The sequence below is a fragment of the Protopterus annectens genome, chromosome 9.part0 (assembly GCF_019279795.1).
Source record: "Protopterus annectens isolate FY-2018-M chromosome 9.part0, PAN1.0, whole genome shotgun sequence".
Classification (NCBI taxonomy): domain Eukaryota; kingdom Metazoa; phylum Chordata; order Ceratodontiformes; family Protopteridae; genus Protopterus; species Protopterus annectens.
In genome coordinates, this window is record NC_056743.1 from 890,650,578 (window position 1) to 890,677,905 (window position 27,328).

General features: G+C 42.9%; 1 protein-coding gene across 1 annotated transcript in view; it reads right to left on the reverse strand.

The window, feature by feature from the left end:
- R3HDM2 (R3H domain containing 2) overlaps positions 1-27,328 on the reverse strand; it is a 2,908,810-nt gene that overhangs the window by 256,955 nt on the left and 2,624,527 nt on the right. Inside the window, exon 16 of the mRNA XM_044083626.1 lies at positions 18,743-18,843. Coding sequence (XP_043939561.1) covers positions 18,743-18,843 — 101 coding nt within the window. The remainder of the gene's footprint in view (positions 1-18,742; positions 18,844-27,328) is intronic.

The following is a 27,328-nucleotide window of genomic DNA, read 5'->3' on the forward strand; positions in this document are numbered from 1 at the left end:
CATTTGTCCCTGTAAAGTTTCCTGGTGGATAGTTTATGACAGGCCAAGATAATATCACGTAAGGGTGAAGAGAGGGTTTCCTGCCTGGCAACTAACGGAAGTTGGCTGGCTCTGTTCAAGAGAAATCTTGACCGGTGGATGGGAGATCGTAGGTTTACCCCGGGAATCATCTCTGTGTCACTGCTGGACAGAGGCACAACAAACTAATGGGCACAGTATTTTTTAACATAAGGGGTGGCGTAAGCCACAAAACTTTGGGCTAGGCTTATAAATGCCTTAGGGCAGATAGCCTAGTATAAACCTATGAACCTATGAACCTATGGAGAAGCCAAGCTGTCAGCTTGAGAGTGGACAGATTTGGGGGAGTCTGCCCTTGTGGGTGAGATATGAGGCCCTGACGAGTGTTTAGGATCCAAGGAGGTTGTAACAGATGAGGTCGAAGGAAGGGAAACCACACTTGACGAGGCCAGAACGGGGCAATGAGGATCACTTTGCTTCTCAACCGAATAGCTTTCCTTAGAACAAGGGGAATCAGAGGAATCGGAGGATAAGCATAAAGGAGACCCGTGGGCCAATCAAAGTGTCTCTCGGTGACTTCCCGAGAAGGGGAAAGAGGGCAAAGTAGCTGCGGCACTTTGTGTTTGAGGAGAAGGCGAAAAGGTCACAGCATGGCTGACCCCAACGGCTGAAAATTTCCACTGCCACACCCGGGTTGAGAGACCACTTGTGAGGATAGAGAATGCATCTGCTCAACCTGTCTGCAATCACACTGGAGCTCCCCGGGATATGCGTTGCGATCAGAAAGCAGTTGGAAGCTATCGCCCACTGCCAGATTCTCATGGCTTCGTGATATAGGGGGTAGGATTTGGTCCCTCCCTGTTTATGTACCAGACCACGGACATGTTGTCCGACTGGACAACAATCGTTCCGGATGGAAGGAGTGGATAAAAAGCTTGCAATGCCAATACCACCACTCTTAACTCCAGGACATTGATATGCAAGTTGCCCTCTACATTGGACCACGTGCCTTGGACTGACTTTCCCTGGAAGTGGCCCCCTCACCCCATCAGGGAAGCATCCATGGTCACCATGGCACTGGGCTGGGGAGACTGGAAGGACACCAAAGATTTTTGTCTGTACTCATCCACCAGAGGAGATCTAGTTTGCAAGTGTTGGTGATGAGAATTTGTGAGCTCAGGGGGTGAAGACTGGGTATCCACTGGGCCTGAAGGAGCCATTGCAGTAATATCATGTGAAGTCTGGCTAAGGGAACAATAGGGATGGCTGCAGCCATAGACCCCAAGGTTTGGAGAACTTCCCTTGCAGACACCTTTCTTCGACAGAATATCACTTTAACTTGTGCCCTTAGTCTTAGAAGCCTGTGAAGAGGAAGTGAGATCAGGCTTTATTAGGTGTTGAATATTGCCGCTATGTATTCCAGTTGTTGTGAGGGTTGAAGGTTGGATTTCTCCCAATGTATGATGATCCACAGTGACTATGCTAGAATCAGGGTGTAGCGGAGTGCCCTAACTAGAAGACGCTTGGTGGGGGCAGAGAGGAGCCAATCATCTAGGTACGGAAACACCTGGAATCCCTGAAGTCTCAGATGAGCTGTTACCACTGCAAGGCATTTCGTGAACACTCTGGGGGCCGACGAGAGACCGAAAGGCAGGGCTCTGAATTGGTAGTGATTGGCTCCCAACCGGAAGCGAAGTGGGGTCCTGGAGCACTTGTCCATCTTGATATGGTAATACGCATCCCGGAGATCTAATGAGCAAATCCACACACCGTCCCGCACAAAGGGAAAGATGGTTTGAATCGTGACCATGCGGAATTTGGTCTGAACTACCGATTTGTTTAGTTGGCTGAGATCCAGAATGGGCCTCAAGTTCCCTGTTTTCTTTCGCACCAAAACGAATCTTGAGTAGAACCCTGATCTAGGGGGACCTGTTGGATGGCTCATTTTTGACATAGCTTTCGTATTTCGGAAGCTGCCTCCTCCCTTTGACTGGGTGGAACATTGGGAAGGGATTTCGGAGGTCTTGGATAACATATTAGGGGAATATGGTAGCCTCTGGTAATGATTCTCTGCACCCACTGATCATTTGTAATGGAGAGCCAGGCAGCTTGGTGCAGAGAAAAACGTGCCCTGACTGCTTCCAGAGGAAAGCAATCGTGCAGTGCCTCAGGAGCACTGATACGGTCTACCCAAGAAGGAATCTCTGGAGCCCTGGTTCCGGGGACCCCGTCTGTCCCAAAAGGGGAGCCTTCCATTATTGGAACCCCCTGTGCCTCTAGAGGAGTCCTCACCATGTGCGTCTCGGAAAGGACCTTGAGACTTGTGCCACATCTTCCTGCTCCTCTGACTCCTGGAGAAAGAACGCTGAGGTTTGGAAATGTGTAGGCTAATGGCAGACAAGGTCTTCCCATCTTGCTCGCACCTAGCTAATGTATCCTTAACCTTAGCAGTGAACAGAGCTGATGGTTCGATAGGGGCATTTAAAAATGAAGACTTGAAGGAGTCCGCAAGGTCAGAAATGCGCATCCAGGCGTGGCGCCTCAGGACTATGCCTACACCCGCAGCTCTAGCTGCTCCTTCGGTTGCGTGTGACAGCAACCTCATGGATGAATTGGATATTGACTATAGGGTAGCAAGTTGGGAAGCAACTTTATCTCGTGCTCCATCCGATACTTGACCCACAAGGGTTCCGGAGAGTTCAGAGATAAGATCTCTCTGGAGCCTCGTAAAATGTGCCAAAAAGTTCAGAGACCTAACTGCAAAGGTCGCTGATGCAAAAACTCGCTTCCCTAACCTGTCCACTGCCCAGGACACTATGTAGGGCGGGTAAACAGCAGGACTCTCTTCTGCAAGGTCCTTTTTCGTGGCTGCTGCCGCCACCATCATAGCGTTCACTGGCAAACCTCTAGATCAATGGGGTTGATCCTCTGGAGGGGAGAGTACCTTGTCTGATCTCCTGGGGATGGTCTCAACGGAGTCTGGGTTCTTCCATGCCCGCTGCATGATGAGCTTAACAAACTCATCGGCGGTGGGGGGGGGGGGTCACCCAAGAAGTAGAGGGCCGAGAGTGAAAGGCCTGCAGGAATACGGATTCCTCCGAGGAAGGACTGGAGGGCTTCCAGTCACCCCTGTTTGAAGATTTCCATGATGTCTCTGAAGGCGACAGTCAGGGGGTGACCTTCCCCATCATCTTAGCCCGTATCTTCCGTGAGGGACTCCTCCGGAGAGTCCATGTGTTTCTTCTTACACACCCGTTTCCGAGGGGGGGATTTTGGTGGGAGCAACCAAAGATGACTCAGAAAGGGAAATACCCTGGGCAGGGGTTTCCTGGGCCTTGTGCTCTCGGAGTTCTGAGGGGGTGGCTTTTGACAGCCGTGGCTCAGAAGGAACTGGGGGAATAACCAACATAGGAGGATTGCTAGAAGCAAGCACCCTCTCCATCACCCAGAAAGTGGGCCCACCTGAAGAGGAGTGGGAGCCCAGAACCGAAGAAGGCAAAATTGGAACCGGGGTGTCACCCCGCTCTACACAGTCCGCCCCCGGGGATGGAGCCTCAAGCAAACTTGGAGTGGTAGTGACCCTCGGATCTGAAGTTGGGACCAACAACACAGTTGGAACCAGTACGGGAACAAGAGGTTCCACCCCCCCACCCCCCCAAGCATGAGATTGAGGGAGGGTGGGTTATGACAGAACTGACACCCAAAGGGGCCTCGGGGCCTCAGACCCTGTTGTTGTCAGCACCGAGGAAGGGGGTCCTCTAGAAAACGTTGGATATATGAGCCTTGGATCCAAGGGAGGAGAGTATGTAGGGGTTGCTGGAGTAATAGACCCAAAGCCTGGAGTGGGATAGGGTCTAGGCAAATTTGAAATTCCCCTGGCGGTCAGCAGCTGGTCAAAAAGGCGCACCACATCTTTGCACTACAATTTGTAGCTAAAACATATATTTTTTCTCTATATACTCCTAATATGTTATATTTTTGTACCTGGGCTCTGTATTTGTTAAATGACTCTGTATGTGTTTGCTTGCCTTTGTGTATTTACAAACTCTGGATCTTTTCTCACCAGGCCTCCGCTGAAAATGGAGATTTATCCAGTCGGATTATCCCAGTCAACAAATGTAAAATAAATAAAATAAATCAACATCCAATTCTGAAAGGCTCCTGGTGGATCTCACTGATGCCCCTGAGGGGGAATCAGGCCGGTCCAAAAAGGGGCTGCAGGCTTGTCCGGCAAACGGGTCCACAGTCGATGGGTATCGGGTCAGTGGTATATCACAGAACGGCACCGACGATTCCAATTTAGAAACCGGCAACAACGGTATGGTTGGAGCCAAGAACGGGCTCGGAGCCAAAGTCACAACAGGGGTGGATGTCAAAAACGGCTCTGAAGTTGTCGGAACCAGTATCAGAGTGGAAATGGGCAATGTCAGTGCCGAGACAGACAATCTGATCGGAAACGAGGTAGTAGATGGCGCCATAGTTGTCGGTGCCGGGGTAGGCGCCGACGAGGCGACCTCGGTAAGCTTTGCTGGAGCCGAGCTCGGAACCGATGTAGTCAGAACCGAAGAGGCAGTACAGTGCTCTTCAGAAGACTTTTGGGCCTTGTGCTTATGGCTTTTACCTCTGTCACTGGCCGGTGAAGAGGGGTCTGAGCGAGGATGTTTCTTGTCCACAGAAGGAGGGGATGAGACCTCTGTTGCAGAAATAGCCTCCGAAAAAGGCAAAGCAAACAGGCCCTTCAAAATCAGTTTATTCTGATGTTCATTCAGCGTCCGCTGACTGAAGCTAGCACAAATATCACACGGGGGTTTTGCCGACAAATGCAGAACCCCCAAACAATACACACACTCTTCATGGAGGTCGCTATTCGGAAGTTTACCACTGCAAAAAGAGCAGTGTTTAAACCCCGTAGTTCCCTTCTTTTCAGACATAACAGAACACACTCTCACACAAAAGAGAAAGAGTGAGGACAGTGGAGGAAATGAAGTAGTAAAGAGAGAGAGGAAATACCAACAATAATAATAAGTAATAAGATACCACAAGGGTAGAAAGTTCAAAAATACCAACAATGGTAAGAAAGAAATACCTGTGGGTAGAGCTGAGAAAATAGAGATATCAAAGAACAAACGATAAACGGGGAAAAAACATTTACAAAAACTTGAAAATGTATAAGATAAATCACTTAGCTGAAGAGCTCGGTGAAATGCTGCTATATGGTTGTGTGGCAAATGAAATCTGGGGTAACTGAATAAAGGGCATTGTGGATAGCAGCTTAGCTCGAGGGTTTTTGGTGCACGCAAGTTTGGTATAAGGCTGACTCCGTTCCGAGGGCTCGGAACCAAACCCATCAGTGATGAATAGGAAGACTAACAACTTCAAATGAAATAGTTTACAGTTTGCGTCATTCAAGGGGAATACAGTATGTATCAGCCTGGGATGGAATGAATGACAGTTCAACTTGTTTTGAAGGAATGGCCTGTATCTCTTGTTCAATGATTCTGCATACTTGCAAAAGCCTTTGCTGCCCCATAGTGACTTTTTTAGGCACAGTCCATCTAAAAGACATACCAACTTAACACCTAACCCTAAACTGGCTCTTCTCCACTCCATGAGTCTTAATAACAAAGTGCATGATCTTGAGGCACTCCTACATCTGGAACATGTTGTGGTACATGTAGTTAAAGAGACTTGGCTTACATGTAAGGAAAGCACTCTCCACACCTGGATTTTGCAACCACCAAACTGTAGAGGCATTCCCACATTCGTCAAGGACGATATCTAATTTGACTTATACACAGACCCACATACAGCACACCTAGAAGATAGCTGCACACGGATCAACAGCTTAATAAGAGCTCTCTCAATGTGAAAACAGATGCAAAATCAGTAAAATATTTCCATTGGGGTAAAATGTAATTACTGACTAGTAATTACCATGCCTGGGTGCCAGCAAAGAAATTTTGAGAAAGAAGAGAAAATCAACTAGAAAAGGAGAAGAAAAAAATCTCTGTCTGGGAAGAATCCTGCAACTGTTCAGCAAAAAAACAGCCCAAGTTTTAATGTTGGTACAGCAGACAGATTCAGTAAATTTAGAGGGGGGAAAAAGTAAAGCGCACTCACAGATGTTTAAAATAAGTGAAACACTGATGGAATACTTAAAGTAAAAAAAGAAAAGACTGGAAAAAATAGAGGGAAGCAGATGGTGATACAGTTGGTTTACCATCAAAAGCTTGAAATGCACTTTGTTGAATGTCAGATGATGGAAAGTACAGTTTCAAAAATGCAGAATGCCGAACCTAAATACAGTGGAGAGTAGATTATCCAAACATCAGATATCCAAAACGTCAATTATCAGAACCAGCCTTCCAAAGTTTTCGGGTAGGAAAAAATCTGAATATGTAAACATTATACATAGTTGCTTGAGCATGTTTTTTGAGCTTGTAGCCAGCCAGCTCGTGTGTGAAAAAGAAGTTGTTAAGTACTCACCATAACGTTCCATGTTTATAGTCCATCTCGCCCGTCATTCTTACATATGGTTCGGAGCCACTCGGCCTATTACAAAGCTCAAAGTCTCTTAGTTGGCTTGTGGCTAGGTAGGTATCCCATACTGCACTAGTACAATCCCCAGATCTTGTTTGCTGCTAAATTATAGAAAGAAATAAAGTTATCCAGAAAGAACAATAATGAAAGGTCTCCACCCTACCAAGGTAACACTATCCTGTCTCCAGACCCTTCCAGGATGGGGGTAGGTGGGTGGGTTCGTAAGAATGAAGGGCGAAATGGACTACAAACATGGAACGTTATGGTGAGTACATAACTTCTTTATGTTCTATCTCGCCTTCATTCTTACGTATGGGACAGCGTCCTTAGCACCTTATTCTTGGGTGGCTCACGGGAAAATACGCCGGAGTACTGTGGAACCAAAGGAGGCTCTACCCCTTGAGGTCAGGTCCAATTTGTAATGAGTACTAATTGTATGAGGGGTAGCCCAAGTTGCTGCTGCACAGATACTGTCAATTGGAAATCTGGCTTGGAAGGCAGCAGATGTAGACTGGGATCGTGTAGAATGAGCCTTAATCTTGAATGGTAGAGTTTTTCCACTGGAGGAGTAAATGAAGGAAATACAGCTTGAAATCCAATTTGATAGGGTTACTAGAGACTGGCAGACCTACTCTAGATTCAGAAAAGGAAACTAACAATTGGTCTGACTTTGAGTTCCTTAGTCCTGTGAAGGAAGAACTGTAACTGCCTGTGACCATCCAGTTGATGAAATTTGTATTCTGCAGTGTTAGAATGATTAGGGGAAAAACACCGGTAATTCTACGGTTTGGTTCACATTAGTGTGAGAGCAATCTTTAGGGATAAAGGAAGGATTTGTACGAAGGGAAACTCAAATAAGGAGGCTTAATAGTGCTTGTAACTCTGATACTCGTCTAGCTGATGTGATGACTACTAGAAACAAGGTCTTCCAAGACAGAAACTTCAATAGGCACTTGTGTGTGGGTTCAAAGGGTGGTGAAGTTATTTTGATCAGAACAAAATTTAGATCCCAGGGAGATACCGGTTCCTGAAAGGGAGGTCTCAGCAAAGTAGCGCCTTTAAGGAAGGGTTTACACAATCTGTGGGACATCAGGTTAGATTCTTGTTGTCCCAAATGAAAATTAGATATCACTGCCAATTGGACCCTAATTGTGGCAGCGGCAGATCCCTGATGGAAAAGTTCAGACAAAAATTCTAAAACCATAGGGAGAGATGCAGTGTAAGGATCTACATTCCTTTCTTTAGCCTAGATAGAAAACCTTCTCCATTTGCTAGTGTATAACTTCCTAGTGGAAGGTTTATGTGGGTCATAGCAGGTGAAAAATCATGAAGCCTGTCTAGGGATGGAACTGGAGCAGTCACACTGTCAAATTAAGGGTGTGGGAACCTGACATGTGTGTCAAAAAGTCTGGCACTGGTTCCAGAGTCCATGGATCATCTAGTAGATGAGGCCCGAGAAAGGAGAACTAAATCTGACGAGGTAAGTAAGGAGTGATAAGAATCATTTTGCTTCCCAATAACTGCTTTCTGAATCACTTTGGATATGAGAGGAATGGGAGGGAAAGCATAAAGGAGTCCCAGGGGCCAACCATGAACAAGTGCGTCTCTTGGTGAATCCCCCAGAGGGGAGATAAGAGAGAAGTAGCTGCTGCATTTGGAGTTGATCGGACTGGCAAAGAGATCGTAGCAAGGCTGTCCCCATTTGTGGAAGATCTGTTCCGCTATTTCCTGATTCCTAGACCACTCGTGAGGCATTGATTGCCCTGCTGAGCTTGTCTGCTATCACACTGGTTGTCCCCAGGATATGCACTGCCACTAGAAAGCATTGGGAAGATATTGCCCCCTTCCATACACAAAAGGCCTCTCGACAAAGGGGGTAAGATCTGGTTTCTCCTTGCTTGTTGAGATACCATACCAATGACATGTTGTCTGATTGGATTGCTATTGTCTCTAGAGGAAGAATGTCATGAAGTGCTTGCAACACTAGAAGCACTGCTCTCATCTCTAGGACACTGATATGTAGGTGAGCCTCGTGATCTTGCCATGTGCCTTGGACAGTCCTGCCTAGATAATGCACCCCCCCATCTGTGAGGCATCCGTGGTCACAGTAGCAACAGGTTGGCGAGGAAGGAATGGAGTGCCTGTTGTCAGCTGATCGGGTTGAATCCACCAACGAAGGTCCTTTTTGCAAGACTGTTATGATGATATGGTGAGATAAGAGGCAGTTGTTGAAAAGACCAGTGGGCAGATAGAAGCCACTGGAGAATTTGCATATGTAATCTGGCTAGAGTGACTAGTGTTATGGTGGAGGCCATGGTCCCTAACAGTTTCAGCACTGTCTTTGCCTTGACTTTCGGTACAGGAAGTAAACTGAGAATTTGTTGTCTGAGGTTCTGAATTCTTTCTGCCGGTAGACAAGTTAATATGGCGACTGTGTCTATTTCTACGCCTATAAAAATCACAAATTGAGAGGGAGATAAGGCAAACTTTTCCCAATTTATTGTAATCCCTAGCTGAGAACAAAGCTGGATGGTGGAATCTCTGGTTTGTAGGAGTAGATGCCTGGTGGTGGCGGTCAGGAGCCAGTCATCCAGGTATGAAAATACTTGGAATCCTAGACGTCTCAGGTGAGCTGTCACTACTGCCATGCATTTGGTACACCCTGGGAGCTGTGGTGAGACCAAAAGGCAGAGCACGAAATTGGTAGTGACATGCTCCCAGCCGGAAGCATAAGTGACTCCTCGATGCTCTGTCCATTTTTATATGGTAGTACGCATCTTGGAGGTCTATGGAGCACATCCAATTGCCTTTCCCTAACAGAGGGAATACAGACTGCAGTGTCACCATCCGGAACTTGGCCTTCTTTACAGATTCATTTAGTTTTCCAAGGTCCAAGATGGGCCTTCAGTCCCCTGTATGTTTTGGCACTAAAAAGAATCTGGAGTAAGTTCCAAATCCTATCTGGTCTGTGGGGACAGTTTGGATGACTCTCTTTGCAAGCAACTTTTGCACTTCTACAGTTGCTTAATCCCTGTGATTGGGTGGAACATTCGGGATTTCTTGGGAGTGTGGGGTGGAAGAGAAAAGGGTATGGAGTAACCTCTGGTGATAATTCTTTGTACCCATTTGTCTTGGGTGATGTTTAGCCAGGCTTCTGGATACAAAGATAGGTGACCCCCGACTGGCTCCAGAGAAGTGCAGCCGGGCCCCACATCAGGAGCGCTGATAGGGACAGCCTCAAAACGAATTGCAGCCTCCCTGGTTTTGCCCCCCCCCCCTGCCTCTAGGGCGATGTCTACCATTAGCTCCTCTTCCTCTGCCTCTGATGGAGGAGTCAACCTGTGCATCCAGGACAAATCTCTGGGACTTCTTGAACCACATCTTACCACCTCTCTGCCCCTTGGGATATGGTCTAGAGGGGACAGCAAAACGTAATCCCATGGCAGAGAGAGTTTTCCCTTCTTGTTCACACCTGGTGAGTGTATCTTTTACCTTAGGTCCAGACAATGAAGAACTGCCAAAGGGGGCGTTGGTAAAGGTAGACTTGAAAGGCTCCGCAAAATTACATAAGCGCATCCAGCAACATCTCCTAAGGGAAACTCCTGAACCCGCTGCCCTGCTCGCTCCATCAGCTGCATATGAGATCAGCCTCATGGAGGAGTTCACATTGGAATTGAGCAGACACCTTCTCAGGGACTCCTTCAGTAGATGTACCTTGAAGAGCATCTCCTAACTCCTTGAGGAGATCTCTTTGAAGCCTAGTAAAATGTGTGAGATAGTTCAGCGATCTGAGAGTAAAAGCCACTGAAGAAAAGATATGCTTCCCATATCTATCCATCGTTCGAGACTCCTTATTCGACAGATGAAGTCTCCGCTAGTTCTTTCTTAGTGGCCGCCGCCGCCACCATGGCATCTACAGGCATGCCCTTGCACAAAAAAATCTTTGTCTTTTGGGGCCGACAGGAATTTATTGGGTCTTCTGGGAACTGTCTCCATGGCATCAGGAGTCTCCCACACCTTCCGACTAACCAAGTCTAAGAGTTCATCGAAAGGTGGAGACACCCAAGAGGCTGAAGGTTGAAACCCGAAAGCCTTCAGGTACACAAACTCTTCAGAAGGGGCGGCAGTGGGCCAGCCGCCTCTCTGCTTAAGGATCTCTAAGATGTCAACAAAAGAGACATCAGAGGACAACTTTGGGGACCCTTCTGACTCCTCGAGGTTAGTGTCTGAAGTGATGGACTCGTCTGGGGAGTCTACATACTTACTCTTGCATGTTCTCTTCTGAGGGGGCTCCTCAGAAGGGTACTCTGGGGAGGACTCGGAAGACTGGGGGCCAACTAACGGGGGCTCCTGATCTGCTGTCGAGACACAGAGTAGGTGCTGAGACAGAGGTCGGTGCTTAAGGGGAAGAGCGTCTGTGCCCCTGCGTGGAGCTGATGAGCGAGACAGTACACTCCTCATCATCTCGAAAGCAGATTTCTCCGGCCCCGAAGACAACCCCAGTTCAGAGGAAACGGAGGTAGTCAGCAGCTCCAGAGCGACTGGCTCTGAGATGGATGTAGGTTCCGAGCTCACCCTAGCCGACGTACCGAGAGGGAATTCGGAAACAAAGAGGTTCAGATCCAAGTGTCCGAGCGACCGGTGAGCTTCAGCTCCTAGACACCACAGATGGCGCCGAAGGTGTCGGAGCGGAACTCTGCTCTGAGACAGCCATGAGGGAGGCTGGAACCAAGGGTTCTACAACAAACGGCACTGAAAACTCTGGCTCCAAAGGCCCGACTTGGCTCGGAGGAGGAACCACAACAGGGAGGATGGATTCGGGTGGGTCCAGAACCGACTGGGTTGGAGCCAACAACAATTTGGGCAAAGCAGACTACTTCAAGAGTCTAAGCACTACTCTCTCCACATCTTCCTCGGACAAGCTCTTGGAGGATCTGGATGACAGGGTAGGCGATCTGGATCTTGTAAAATTGGAGATCTTAAGGTTGGGAGACCAGCAAAGGATCCCTGGACAGGCTCCGATTCAATTTTTCAGTAGTCAGCTTCGAAAGGCTTGGGGCCAACACTGCAGTGCCAACATTGACAACCTCGATCAGCTCCGAGAACAGTGGAGCTGAGGAGGAAGTCGTCTTATCAAGTTTTGATAATTTCTGAGGAGGTTCCGATATACTAGTCGGCGCCGGAGAATGCCTCTTGGCCGACTTGACCTTCTCTTTTTTGGATGAATGTGACTTAGATGAAGAAGAACTCGCTAAGTCTCCCTCGAAGGAAGGCTTGAGACCACCTTTCAAAATTAACTCCGCTCCAGGAGAACTCTGGAGTTTAAGGAATGGCAGAATAAACAGGTTTCCTGCAAATGAATGGCTCCGAGACAATATACACAATTACTATGTCCATCCATAATTGACATCTTCTGGGAGCACTTTATGCATTTTTTGAAACCCGAAGGTTTGTGGTCTTGAGACTCTTTAGACATGTTGAACAGTTATGTAATCAAACAGGTACACAACAAGCACAACGAGGACTAGGTCCTCTAACTTAAATGGGCCTAGCCCTATCAAGCACACACACACACACACACACACACACACACACACACACACACACAGAGAGAGAAAGAGGACTAGGTGCTCTAACTTAAATGGGCCTAGCCCTGTGAAAAATAGAAGAAGACTAGGTCCTCTAACTTAAACGGACCTAGCTAGATAGGCAAAGTCGTATTAAAAACACAAAGTTAGCAGCAGGCAAAGTACCGAACAAACAAGACTGCACGCAAGCTTTAAATTTCTAAATTTTAGAAACAAAGGCCTTAATATAAACGCGGACCCACAGAGAAAAAATCTGTATCAAGACTAGCAAAAAACACTGCACACTATACATATATATGTATGTGTGTGTGTGTGTGTGTGTGTGTAACAACGCGAGAAAACAAGGTCCTAACAAAACGTGGACCTATGAATATCGTTAATAAAAACTAGCACACAGGATACCAAAATGGAAAACAACAAGGGCCAGCAGCCAACAAGTTCGGGCAAAAAAAAACACTTCTAACACTATTAAACAGTACCTAATAATAAGATAACTAGCTAGAGAATCAGTAAAGTGATAATAAAGACAAAAAAATTTGAAATTAGTCACGGCCAAGCAAGAAGCACTTGTGAACTCGTAGACGTGTCAAACGAGATGTGGAGATTGTACTAGTGCACTATGGGATACCTACCTAGCCACCCGCCAACTAAGAGACTTTGAGCTTTGTAATAGGCAGAGTCGGAGCGGAAGATCGGCTCCAAACCATATGTAAGAATGAAGGCGAGATAGGTCTACGGAACATTACTCTTTATTGTCCACTGGAATCGTTGAATGGTTGAAAAGTATATTCCTGCGTGCAGGAAAAAAAAAAAGATTTTAGAAGTTTTCTTATCTGGTCCAAGTATATGTTTGATTATCCAAACTATCCTAGGTCCCAATTAGTTTGGATAATAGACTCTCTACTGTACAATGAATCCATGATAATGAATATAAAAAGCATGATTTGTTAGTAAGAGTTTGGCATTGTGAATGGAGATCAAGTACAGTGAGTATCAGGGAATTTACCCTTTTCTTACTGTAGTGCGATCTTGGAGATGGTATATATAATTAGCAGGGGCTGTAGGGGGGCTTGCCCCCCCTGCAAAACATAAACACTAACACAGACTTTCGATTTCGAAAGTTCAGAATTTTGACTGGAAACATCGCGGTTATCAGTTCCGACTTTTAGTACAGACCGGTGAGTACAACTTCGACTTTTTAGTTCGGCAATATAAATAAACGCACAACTGCCATTCCAAAATGTTATATTAAACCGATACCGTTATGAGGGGTTTTAAAGACCATTTAACTTTGCTTAATTTTTTTCTCAATTTCTTTTATATATTTCTTTTTTCCATCTCATTATACTCTCTTCTATTATTCTCTAAATTTTATAATACACTTCTATATATTTTCCCTTTCTTTACTTTCTCTTCCTTTCTTACATCATCCTGCCTTTGAAAAAAAAAAATTACACGTTTTAAATTCAGTCCACCATTATGACCAATTTTTTTTTAAGTCCTTCACGGTTATATGATCCTTCCATAAATGCAGTACTTCCCACTCTCCAATTTCATCCCATAATCTCCAATTTGAGAATATGGGATGAAACTGGAGAGTGGAAAGTACTGGAGTTATGGAACAATCATGTAATCATGATGGACTTTTATAAAAACTGGTCTGAACAGTGGACTGAATTTAACAAGTATAATTTTTTTTTCCAATGGCAGGATGATGCAAGAAAGGAAGAGAAAGTGAAGTAATGGAAAATGTACAGTAACAAGAGAGTATTATGATTTGGAAAATATATATAAAAGAAATTGAGAAAAAATGACGCCATTACTGTTTATGCAGAAATATTTACAAGACAGAAGAGAGGTGGTATCTGCATATCTCGGTAAAATAGTAAAGGAAGACATTAGTACAATGAGTGAAATGAAAAACGCGAATGGAGAGTTAAAAAGAATACAAGCAAATTATGAGCACTGTAGTACAGCACTTGGAAAATATGTATAACAGTAAACATTAGAGAGAATGGAAAGTTAAAAAATCAGAATGAGTTAAGGAAGAATTTGAAAAATAAATTACTATTAGTGAATTGGATGAAGTACTTAGGAAAGTAAATGTTAACTCAGTAACAGGCCTAACATGGTAAAGGGTCTGAAATGTACAAGAAATAAGTGGATTGGCAAATAAAGTATTTTTGTAAATATACTGAATAAATGGCTGAAGGAAGGGTTTGTTTATGAAGAGTTAATTTACACTGGAAGAAAGATTAGAAGAATGAAATAAACTGGAGACACATCATACTAAACAGACATTATAAGCATTTTATTATGAGAATAAATTAGCGTACAATGAAAGGAAGGATTATGGATATTGTGGAAGAAAGTATATATGGTATAGAAGGGAAGGGATGTCAAGAATTGTTGTTAGCTGTGAGGGAAAATTTGGATGATAATTATAAGTAAAGGGAAGAATGTGAAACTTATGGTAGGTGATATCAGCAAGGCATTTGATACAGTAGGACATGATGTTTTGTGGGATGTTAAGGAGAAATATGGAATAGGTAAACAGGATTAGGACAGCGGGTATTGTCAGCATATTAAAATAACAGAGTGAAAGTATTAGTGAATAGGTGGCTGCACAGTAAAGAAAGATGCATGGAGTGTGGTATGAGACAAGGATGTCCCATGACTTGAATATTGTTTGCATTGGTAATTAATGGAATAGTGACTGAAGTAGCTTGTAAACTAAGAGGTGATGCAAAAGGAGGTGGTGATTTCAGTAGTTTTGACATGTACAGATGATACTGCTGTAACTCAAGAATAAAATATGTATGAAAGCAGTGATGGTCTGTCTGAATGCATGTTATGCTACGGATAACATTTGGGAAAAATTATGTAGCCATGATGCAGTGGGAAGATTTGATAAAAGAAAGATGTCTTCTGTGGAGGACGTACAAATTAGCATTCAGGAAAAAGGTAATCTGGTGAATTCTATATTAATAAGAAAATCAGCATATATTTCAAATGTTCATATGATCCCACAAAACTATGGAAAGGAAATAGTGCAACTGGTGTTTATTTCATATGGGGTTCAAGATTAAACCCAATGAAAGGAGGTGTGTTGCATACGAGTGAAGATGAATGGGGACTGGGGTTATTAAGCCCAGATGTTTAATACTCTATACACGTTTAAATAAGCAGAATAAAGTGGTTAAAGGAAAAGATTGAGAAATTATTAGTGAGAATGGTTAACTACAAGAACAAAAATTCTGGGAGATTATGAGAATTAAAAAATGTGTAAATAAAGAAATTAAAAATTATCAAGAAAAAAATGCTAACATGGAAAATATACACTAATGATATAAGAAAAAGACAGAAAGATGTGGTATAATTGATGAAATAATATTATGCAAATCCACAGGAAAATTTACCAGAAGTGATTAAAGCCATTAAAGTCTGGAAAAAGTGGTGTATCAAGATGGACTTCATATGGAAACTGGTAATAAATAAATAAATTACCAGAAAAGAGGAATACGCCATATAAAAAGAAAGTTGAAAGTGCATGTTTATTTTCTTGGGAGGAAGACACAACAGAGCATGCTGTTTTTTAATGTAAAAGTAGTGAAATTCTGAAAAAAGTGTAAAGAAAATTAATTTTTTGAGAAAATTAATGACAATATAGAGGAGAATATCATTATGTATGGATGTTACATGGGCAGGAAGAAAGAATATGTGAGATGGGCAGACAAGAATTTATTGTAAATATGGGTTATTTGGAATGAGAGACTGAATAAAATTTTGTTTACTGGAAAATGGATTTTGGCAGATATTTAAAAAAATTAAGACTGATTTAAAAAGGAGGAGTGGGAGCCAATTACAGCAGAACAACGAGGCTGTTACAAGAAAAATGATAAATAGTAAAAAAAAAAAAAAAAAAAAAAAAAGCCACTATTCTTTTTGATAGGTGCCGTAGGATATCTTTTACATCCACTTGTGCGACCGCCAACTCAAGCAGATGAGCCCTTAGTTTAGCATCACATCTAAAGGTAGACACACAGGAGTTCAGCACTTTCCTTATACCGCACTGCAGTGTCAGCAATTGATCTACCTGGTGTGGGAATAGAACCTGCAACCTTCTACATCAAAGTTAAGTGTGCTACCTTTTGTACCACTGACACTGCACTACAAAGTCTTTATATCTGTACTAGCTAAGAGAATGGCAACAGTGTTGCTACAACTGATAGACATGGATCGATGTGGATTTGTGGAGGAGGCGGCAGATTTGGCAAAATTAATACAATTGTGCACCAGACAGAAGCTGAATGTAAGAACATGCTGATATCGCTGGTGGATCCTGATGCAGAGAAAGCATTCAACACACTAAGACAAAACTTTAAAAATAGGGTAATGGTAGCATCTGAAGTCTCTTACAGAAAAAATAGGTTATAAGAGGATATACAAAAGGAAGGAGGTAAGAATGAATTGGGAGGAGTTCCTCTCCAACAAGCTGTGCTTGAAGAGAGGAACCAGGCAGAGTTGACCCCTTCCCCTCTGTTAACTGCTTTAATTTAGGGCCACTGGCAAAGAAAATAAGGGACTCAATTTCAATGATAGAAACATTGTGATAATCAAGAAAAGAGAACTTTTTTGTAGATAATTGTAGCTGATAAACCTAAACAAGGACATCACAGTGTTCTGGAACATTCTGAGACTGTTATGTCTTTTTGGGATAACAAAATTAACAAAGATACAATAAATGGTGCAACAGTAAACTATGTACTCACACATGAAGAAGTTTAGCAATATCCCTGTTTATGGTTACATAAGATGAAATACTTAGGTGTAGGGATTAAAAATGTTGTTCTGGCATCTGATGATACGTGAGAAGTGACTAAATAATGTTAACAAAAAAACTATGAAACCAGACGCTCTTGATTGTGGATATGGAGAAGATACAAGCAGTGAAAATGTTTGTAGATCTTTTAGTTTTATATACAGGTCAAGCATATTTTACCAAGTAGAGGACAAGTTATGGATAACTAATAAAGTGGTGAAGGAATTTTATTTGTGAAAAGAGAAAAGGTCTGCTTTAGAATTACCTGATTTGAAGGGATACCTTACAGCTACACAGTAAAGGTTCATATACATGCCACAAGCAGAAGGTTCTAAATCAAAGTGAAAAGGGATGATAATGAAAATGAAAAGGTGCAGGTCCTCACTGAGAATAAAAGCAATAGAGAAGTAGCAAAAAGCATTGTAAGAATTAAACCAACATGGGGATGGAAAAAGGGCATCTAATAAATAGCAATGAAAGTATGGGTACAGAAAATAGGAAAGACTACCGGAAATTACTGCAGAAAAAGGAACCACGATATTAGCAACAAATAATTAGAGATGGGAAGGCAACACAGTGGGATGATGAGGCCAAACATAAATCTGGACTGCAGGTTAGAGACTTCTTTCTCCACCAGGGATTGATACTAGATTATCGGCAAAGAGAAAGTAAGTGGGGAGTGCTTAGTGAAAGACCAGCTCTGGAAGAATTTTACTTGTGTGTGTTGGGGGAGAGCATTCCAGTATACCTGTTTCCCCTTCTTGGGAAGATGATCAGGCATGTAATAATGTCAAGTGGCTGTACACAAATATGCTTTATGCTCAAGACAGCTGCCACATGAACCTGTAATAACTAATGGGGTTTCAGCTTGCTATCCCTCAAGACTGTGGTAGAAAGCAATAGAATGTCTTGACTTCAGTCCTTCCCAGAAAGCCCTCATTCATTTAATCACATGAAGCCTAGCTCTCCTGTTCTGGGTCAGTTTTCAAACCTAGGCTTGCCAATGATATGGCCTAGCTCTACATCAGCAAGCCATCCATTATGGCAAGACAGTGCACTACTGCACAGATCTGTTGGATCTGGCAGCTGGGGTATGTTACCTGCCAATCGTTATACTCGGTGGTTATTCTGCTTATGTAGTGTAATGAGCTCAATTATACCACATGAAATTAAAAATCAATACAGAGTAAACTATAACATCTCGGGTCCTGTGAGAAAATGCTTGATTTCAATAAGAACAATAAGACTAACTCAGGAGTCCCCATCTACAATATGTAACCGGAATACTCACCAAAGCATTCCTCCCCCCACCAAAAAACAAAGACTACGTACTTTGTGGTTTTTGTTATATACAATAAATGAATGCATCACACCATTAAAATCATACTACTGATATGCAATGAACTCCTAGCTCACAAGGTCAGTAAAAGGAAGTGGATAGCACTCGGAATGCTAGTACAAGGGTAGTTACTGCTTTTTGCTTTGTGAAAACATTTTTCCTAGTTAACTCCCAAAAAGACCACATAATTTTAAGCAACCATATAAAACTTGAGTGCTCAGAGATTATTTTTCTGCTAGGATGAACTGAAATTAAATAATGCAATTTTTTTATACATTTGACTCAAATGTAGCATGTATCACCTTTTTGCACTGATTCTACTAATACCAGTTTCCAGGAAAAAGCAGAAATACACAAGACGTTCTATAAGCTCCTAAAACTGTTTACACTGCTTGCTTCCCTTGTACAGTTCTCTGACTGCTGCATGCTTCTTACCTGATGTGTTGAGAAAGTGGACTGGCTGTGAAGCACTGCTGGAGGACAAAGTGAAAGACTATACTGCAATGGCTGGCCAAGCAAGTGATACCGTCCATCACCTGGTAAGTAAAAGCACAGAAAAGTAAATTTATGATTTTTTGTTGGTGTCTTGCAAGCTGAGAAGAAGTAAGTACAATTATGGCACTCACTAAGGGAAAACAAAAGTGTAACCTATCAGACATGTTACACTTTAACAGGAAATTAAACTCAACTTGAACAATTATTCAGTGTACCACTCACAACTCTTTAAACTGTATTTCAGTTCATTCATAATCCAGGTATGCTGCTCTACCTGCCAGGTCCCCTACACAAGGAATAATGAAACTGCTCAGAGTTACCATGATCCCTTCAAACTATAAGCAAGGAAGAGAAAGACAGCCTTCTACCATAAGATGCAGATTGTGAAAGTCAACAGTGGATCTAAACAGCAGTACAACTCTTTTTACAGCAAAATATTTAATCAACACAACATTAAAGGTTGAATGTTTTCCATCAAAAAGAAAGTATATTTGTGTAAGTAAACTTGCCATAACAGTAGATGTTCGAACGATCACTGCTGCAGTAGCCTAAGCTATACAGGTTATACACTGAATAGAACTTAACAGCTGACTAGCTTCCAAGGTTTCAGAGCACCTTCCACGCACCCAAATCATTAGTCAGCAAAAAAAACTACACCTGGCATAAAAACACACAAAAAAATAACTGGGGGGGGGGGGGGGGGGCTACTGTAGCAGGGATCATATGAACATCTACTGTTTTGGTAAGTTGCTATGTTCTTCATATTAACCACTGATACAATAGTCTAAGCTACATGGATAGATTATCATAGCTTACAGTAACTGGGAGGTGGGAAGGGTCTGGAAGCCCCTAGAAAATGGTCCAAGCAAAGCCTGTTCTAGATCTGGGAAGGAATCTAGTTTAAAGTGCTTTGGGAAAGTATGCACAGAGGACCAAGCTGCTGCTTTCCAAAAGCCATAAATGAAGCCAAGCCCTTGGAGGACGAGCCTTAACCTTGTCGGGAATAATTTTATTGTGATGGGAATAACAAAAAGCCTGAGACAATCATTTGTAAACAGTCCACTTTGATGTAGGTTGTCTCTTGTAATCTTCATAAGAAATGATCAACTGATCAAAAGTTCTGAAACATTTCTTTCTGTCAAAACAGTACAAATGTAGTTTGTGGACATGCAAGGTATGAAGTATCCTCTTCTCCTTCATTTTTAGGCTTAGGAAAGAAAACAGAGAGGTGGACAGACTGGCTTAAAGTAAACTCAGATACCACTTTAGACACAACAGAAGGATTAAAATGTCACTGTAGAAAATGGGATACGGCTGACCCATCATAAGAGCTTGCAACTCAGGTGCTCTTTTTGTAGAGATCAGAGCAATCAGCAAAACTGTTTTAAAACAAAGAACTTCTAAAGTCAGCCAGATGAACTGGTTCAAATGGACCAAGTGTTAACTTTTCTAACATGAAATTAAGATCCTAAAGAAAACCCACCATTGTCTGGGAGGCTTCTTATATAGCATCTCTTTCAAAAACATTTTCACATGGGAGTGCACTTAGAGAGAGGGTTTCATGGGCAGACATGCTGAAAATGGCCAATATCCAAGGTATGGAGTAACTCTCTCTAATTTTTAAGTTCTGGAAAGACGACAGGAAGATGGATTGTTTAGATCAAAGTAAACTCAGATACTACTATAGACTTAAAAGAAGAACTGGTTCTTAAGAAAACCCAATCTTCGTACAAAATGAGATAAGGTTGACCCACCATAACAGGCTGCTACTCAGATACTCCTCCAGCAGAGATCAATGTAATTAGTAACACCATTTTCCATGTTGAGAACCTACAGCCAAGCCTGATTAAGTGTGATCAACTCGAGGAAGATTTTTTTCTAACACGTCAACTCCATGGAGAAGCCACCTGTTTCCTAGGAAACTTGGTATGCAAAACCCTGTTAAAACACTTCCACTTGAGATTGCATTGAAAGAGGGGGATACAAGAGCAATAACATGCTGAAATGGCCAACAAATAAACCTTGACAGACAATTAAGACTTGCCAGAGGATAGTAACTCTCACAAATAATGTAAAACCAGAGAAAAACTAGTCCTGAATGGGTGGTGGTTCTTTTCTTGGCACCAACCAGGAAACCTTTTCCATTTACTACTATACGATTTTCTAGTAGCATGTTTTCCTTCTTCCATTAATAGCTACTACATGTCCTCAGAAAAAAGCTGCCTAAAAGTTAAGATTCTATCATTCAGCATTGCTTAAGTCCAGTCCTTCAGGAAGCTTGTTGTAATTGACCCTGGTCATTCCAAAAGAAGGGGTAACCACTGTTGGCCAGGGACAGAAGGGAGTCACCGCAATGATCTTTGGAGAGTGCTTTTGAATCTTCAGAATGACCATGACATTAATGGAAAGAGTGGAAAAGCATACAGGAACAGTCCTGTCCAAGGGGGAAAAAAAAAAAAAAGCGCCCGTCTTAACAGGCCTTGCTGCATGGAATCCTGGAAGAGAATTTTGCCAACATATTATTGTGGTAAAAGATCTGTTTGAGGGGTTTCCCATTCACGGAAGACTATTTCCATTTCTGAGGGTCTGTCCTGGTCCTGCTCCTGCTCAGCTCACCTACTATGCAGTTTTGTAGTGACAGTATCTAAGGTGCCTGTATAGTGAGACTACGCAGAAAAACTATAGACCAAGCTACCATGGCCAGTGTGTACAAAGGGTAAGACCTGGTCCGCCCCTGCCCCCCACGTCTTTATGTACTACATCACTGTGGTGTAGTCTGTAAACACCTGTGGAGGTCCCAGATGTTTGAGAGAGTAGACAGCATTTATAACTGCCAAAGTCCCTTTTATGTTTGTGTGTTTTGGTCTGGCGTTTTTGTTCCAAAAACCTTGCACTTTTATCTCTATAGATCCCCCAAGCAAAGTCTGTGGCATCTGCTGCGACTGATTGTGCTGGAGCTGGGAGGGAGAATGGGATATCTGGATTCTGAACAAGTTGGCGTCTCTCTTTTCATAAATCTCAAAGCTGGAATCTGGAATTTCAGGGGATGTTGATGTTGGAACAATATTGACTTCAAGCACAGTACAGTTGTGTACACTTACCATAAATGTAGATGTTCGAGTGTATTAACTGTTGCAGTCATTACATTTGGGTAATCTGCTGGCAGGTTGCCCTCAGTCGGCCTGAATATCAAAGTCTTGGGTCCTGTGTTGGTTGCTGTCTCCTCTTCCATGACGTCAGGTCATCAGGGGGTATAAAACATGCAGCAGATGTCATTTTATTCAGTTTTTCTTGGCCCAGATGTCAGGTGCCCACCCAAAAGGGGAGCAAAAATATATATATAAATAAACACCACTCTTTCACCCCTTTTACCCCTCTTATGTACATAACTGCTCTCCTATTTTTGCTTTCTAACATTTTTTTCTTGACTCTTTCAACCTACATCTACTACAACCTTCCTATAATGCTTCTATATACTAAGGTTTGCATATAAATTCAATGTTTACAAGTATATTACACCTTCTTTAGTAGACTACCCTTAAACGATTTTCATATGCTACATTTACTAAGAGTAGTTCATCTTCTGTTAAAAAAAAAAAAAAAAAATTTTAATCAATTTTTTTGGTTTTATAAAAAAAAAAAAAAAATTTAATAAATTTTTTAGTTTTAATGTTTTTATGTAACAATTACTACTGTTTATATTTGTTTCTGTAAATCCTCTATTAATTTTTTTTAATGTTTTCCTGGAGCTTTTCTCCCCGGGCCTCTACTGAAAATGGACATGTATCCAGTTAGACTAGCCCGGTCAACAAATGTAAAATAAAATAAAAAAAAAAATAAAAACAATAATACATATGTAAATGCATTTTTTGCAACATAAACTTTGCCTTCATCTAAAAGCAAATACACCACAAAGGCTTTAGAATACAGTGAAGGAAAGAGAAGTTCTAGAAAAAAGAGGGATGGTGGTTGGGTAACCCGGACTGCAACAGTGAATACACTCGAACATCTACATTTATGGTAAGTGTACACAACTGTACTATGTTCTTCTTTTTTCACTGTTGCAGTCATTACATTTGGGTAGAATCCCAAAGCTATGGATGGGAGGATGGAACTAAACAGCATTAGGAGCGGCTATAAGGCCCTGCAGAACTGCAGTGGCAAAGCCTGCCCTGGACTTAGAAAAGAGAGGCAAATGATAATGCTTTGTAAAAGTATGTACAGAGCTCCAAGTAGCAGCTTCTAGAATGTCTTTGGTTGGAACTCCTCTGAGAAAAGCTGCTGAGGTAGAGGCAGCCCTGGTGGAATGTGTCCTGATTCCCTTGGGCACCGGTTTACCATGATGCAAGCAGCAGAAATGAATGCAGTGGCTTATCCACTTAGAGATAGTCTGCTTTGATATAGCCTTCCCCTCTGATCCTGCAGCAAATGCCACCAGTAGTTGCTCAGACTTTCTTAGAGATTTGGTCCTGTTCAAGTAGAAACTTAGTTGTCTGTGTACGTCTAATGAATGCAGAATCTGCTCCCCCTTGTTCTGCGGATTTGGGTAAAATGTTGGCAGGTGAATAGTTTGCACTGGATACCGCCTTAAGCATAAAGGAAGGATTGTACCTGAGGGACACCCTGTCCGGGTAAAATGTAATAAAAGGCTCCACAGCCATGAGGGCCTTTAGTTCTGAAACCCTTCTTGCTGAAGTGATTGCCAAAAGAAAAGCTGTTTTCCAAGATAAAAACTTTATATCCGCAGTAGATGCTGGTTCAAAAGGAGGCAGGGTGAGTTTTTCCAGCACAAAATTGAGGTCCCATGCAGGAGTTGGTGATCTTCTGGGAGGCCTTAAATGTTTGGCCCCTCTAAGATACTGTTTTAGCAGAGGATGAGAAAAGATGGGAGGCTCCATGTTGTAATGAGCCGAGATGGCAGAGGCATGGATTTTTATTGAAGAAAAAGATGGGCCCTTGTCAAGCATCTCAATCAAGTATTTTAAAATCTGAGGAATATTTGGTTTTGCTGTGTCCGTTCCTTGAGTTTGGTTCCAAGCACAGAATCTCTTCCATTTATCAGCATAAAATTTCTAGTACTAGGCCTTCTGGCTTCCAAAATGACATCCCATCACAGATTTACTGAGAGGTGTTGTTTGAATAACTACATGATCAGCCATGCTGCCAGGTTCAGAGTTTGGAGCGGAGTGTGCAGAATTTGATTGCTCTGCTGAGACAGTAGATGAGGTATTTGAGGCAAGCACCAAGGAGGGAGTTGGGACATATTCCTTAGAATTGGGTACCAGTGCTGGCGAAGCCAGTCTGGGGCAATTAGGATCATTTTTAGTTTTTCCTGTCTAACCTTTAGCAAGACCTTGGGGAGAAGAAGCAGAGGAGGAAAGGCGCAGACGGATAGGTTTTTCCAACTGAAGGATAGGGCATCCACTTTCCATGCTTGTATGTGAAAAGTCCTTGTGCAGAATTTGTCCAGTTGATAATTTTTGGGAGAGGAAAATAGATCTATGTCTGGACTCCCCCATTTCTGTGTTATCATGCTAAAGACTTGTGGGTCCAGTTTCCACTCATGAGGGTCCATAACATTTCTGCTTAGGTCGTCTGCCAGAGTATTTTGTTTTCCTGGCAGGGATTGAGCTTGAAGATGTACTTGGTAAGTCAAGGCTGTGTCCCACAATGCCATGGCTAGTCTGCAAAGGGGGTAGGGAATGTGTACCCCCCTTGCTTGTTTATGTACCACATAACTGTGGTGTTGTCCGCCTTTATCAGTAGTTGTCCTGGATGAAGTAAATCCCTGAAGGCCATCAGGGCATTCTGAACAGCTAGCATCTCTTTCTGGTGGATATGCAGATGCATTTGTTTTGGGCTCCATATGCCATGAATGCATCTCCTCGCCAGGTGGGCCCCCCCCCCAAGCATAGTCTGATGCGTCTGTAGTTTGGGTGGCAGGGGGTAGAGTGAAAGACCGTCCCTTGTTCTGGTGACATGTCTCTGCCCACCAAAGAAACTCCTGTTGTAGGCAGGGAATGAGAGGAATCATTGTTTCCAGACTGTGACAATGTTGACTCTGCAAACTTTTTAGATATCATTGAAGTTTCCTCATATGCAGTCTTGCATATGGAATTAGTAGAATGCAGGATGCCATGAACCCCAAAGCCTGCAGAATTTGTCTTGCAGATAACTGGGTTTTTGTTGCCATCTGTTTAAAGTATATAGCAGTTGCCTTTGTTTGTCTGGTGTAAGGTAAGCCATCTGGGCAGTTGTATTCAAGCTTGCACCCAGGAATGTAATTTTGTGAGAGGGTACCAGTTGTGATTTTTTTTTTTATTTATTGTGTACCCTAGGAATGTTAGAAGCCTTTTTACAAACGCCACATGTTTATGAAGAATGTCCTTGTTTTCTGCCTGAATGAGACAGTCATCCAAGTAAGGATAGATTTGTATGCTTCTTTGTCCACAAAATGCAATTACTGGTGCCAGGCACTTTGTAAAGACCATGGGCGCAGTAGATAAGCCAAAGGGCAGTGCAGAGAATTGGTAATGCATAAAACCTGCCTTGAAGTGGAGTTATCTTCTGCAGGATTCCCTTACTGGGATATGCAGGTATGCCTCTTTTAAGTCTAGAGTCACTAACCAAGTGTTCTTGCCCAGCATGGGCAGTAGCTGTTGTAAAGTCAGCATTTTGAATTTTGGGATGTCCAAGAACGTGTTCAAAATTGATAAGTCCAGTATTGGACGCCAGGCATTGTCTTTTCTGGGTACCAGAAACAGTCTTGAATAAAACCCTTGTCCTTTTTCCTGTTCTGGTACTGGTTGAATAGCCCCCATATCCATGCGGGACATAACTTGTTTCTGAGCCTCTGCCCATTGATTTTGTGGCAGATCTGGCCAACCGTTTAGAATTGGCAAAGTATGGAAATGAAATCTGTACCCCTGGTATACTATGTTTAATACCCACTTATCCTGGGTAATTAACTGCCAATTTTGAGCATGAAGTGCTAATTTTCCCCCCAAGGGGGCTGCCAAAAGATAAGTGCTTGGTGACGGTAGAGGGAAGTCATTGAGACTGCTTACTGTAGGGTTGTGCTTTGCTTCCTCCAGATTTGGAGGTAGAGGCACCCCACTGCTTTGACCTGTAAGAACCCTGTGATTGGTATCTAGAGCCTTTTGAGCATCTGGATTTGCCTTGAGAGGCTCTGTTGGTCACAGGAAAGGACCAATTTTTAGTAGGCCAGTGCCTACTGAATCTGGGTGGCTGCACTTGTAAGAAATCTTTTACAGTTTGCATAGATTTAGCTTTGTCTTCCATTTTCTTTACAACCTCTTCTACCTTATTACCAAAGTGTCATGCTGTAAAGGTGCATCCAGCAATTCAGCCTTAACATGATCAGGCAGATTTTGCTCCTTGAGCCAGACATGCCTTCTAATCACAGATCCAGTAACTGCAGCCCTGCAAAACACCTCCAAGGAATCAAAACCACATTGCAAAGTATGCTTTCCAACCTGTTCTGCTGCATGCAATAATTCCTGTAATTCTTTATTTTCCACACAATCAGAAATCAACATCATTTTCTGTTTCAATAAGCCCATAACATGCTGTTGATATTTAAGCATATGAAACTGGCAATTTAAGGCCCTAATTGCCAAGGTTGCAGATGTATAAACCTTCTTTCCCCATCTATCCAGCGCCCTGGAATCTCTATCAGAGGGGGTAGGATTTTTGGCTGTAGAGGCCTTTACACCTTTGGGACCCTGAGAGAGAGCTTCAGTATCAGCAGCAGGATTTTTGAATAAAAATTTGTGGGAGTCAGCAACCCTGTAATATCTGTCTGGCTTACTAGGAACCGGAGGGTAGGGAATCAGGAGCCATGGTTGATTCCGAAAACACATCAACAATGTCTAATACAGGAGGTATAGCCAAAGGCCTATGCTGAGGAAGAAGGGAATCCCTAAGCCTCTTTTTTGATTCCGAGAAATCCTGACTCTCCCAATGAAAATGTTCCCTTAAAGTATGCAAGGTTTCTCCAAAAGAATAATCCTCAGGAGGAGATGCAGATGGGATGGATTCTTCTGCAACTGAATCATCATAGGGTGGAATAGAAAATGCCTGATCAGAAGAAGAATCAGAAGAAATAGATCTGAAGATTCATAATCAGTGTCTTGCCTAGGCCTCTTAGCAAGGGGGGGGGTTGGGAACCCCTGAGCAAGGTAATTAAGTCCTCAGCCATTTTGATCATCTGTTTTTTAGGCATTAAGGGTCTGAGCATGTGGCTCATGCATCGGTTTTTTAGACTTAGAAGTTGCTTTTGTTTTTGAAGCTGGCATCGGTTTTATATAAAAATGTTGAGGCCTGAAAACACCCTCAGAAGCCAGTGCCTGCTCAGTGGCTCTGGACCCATCCGAGGAAGAGACATCTGTGGGTACAATACTCAGAGAATCTCGCAGCATACTGGACTCCGCATGGGTCTCGATAGAGGCCTGCGATTCAAAAGTAGCGGGTATCAGGGGCTGCGAAAGCACCTGAGTACCAGTG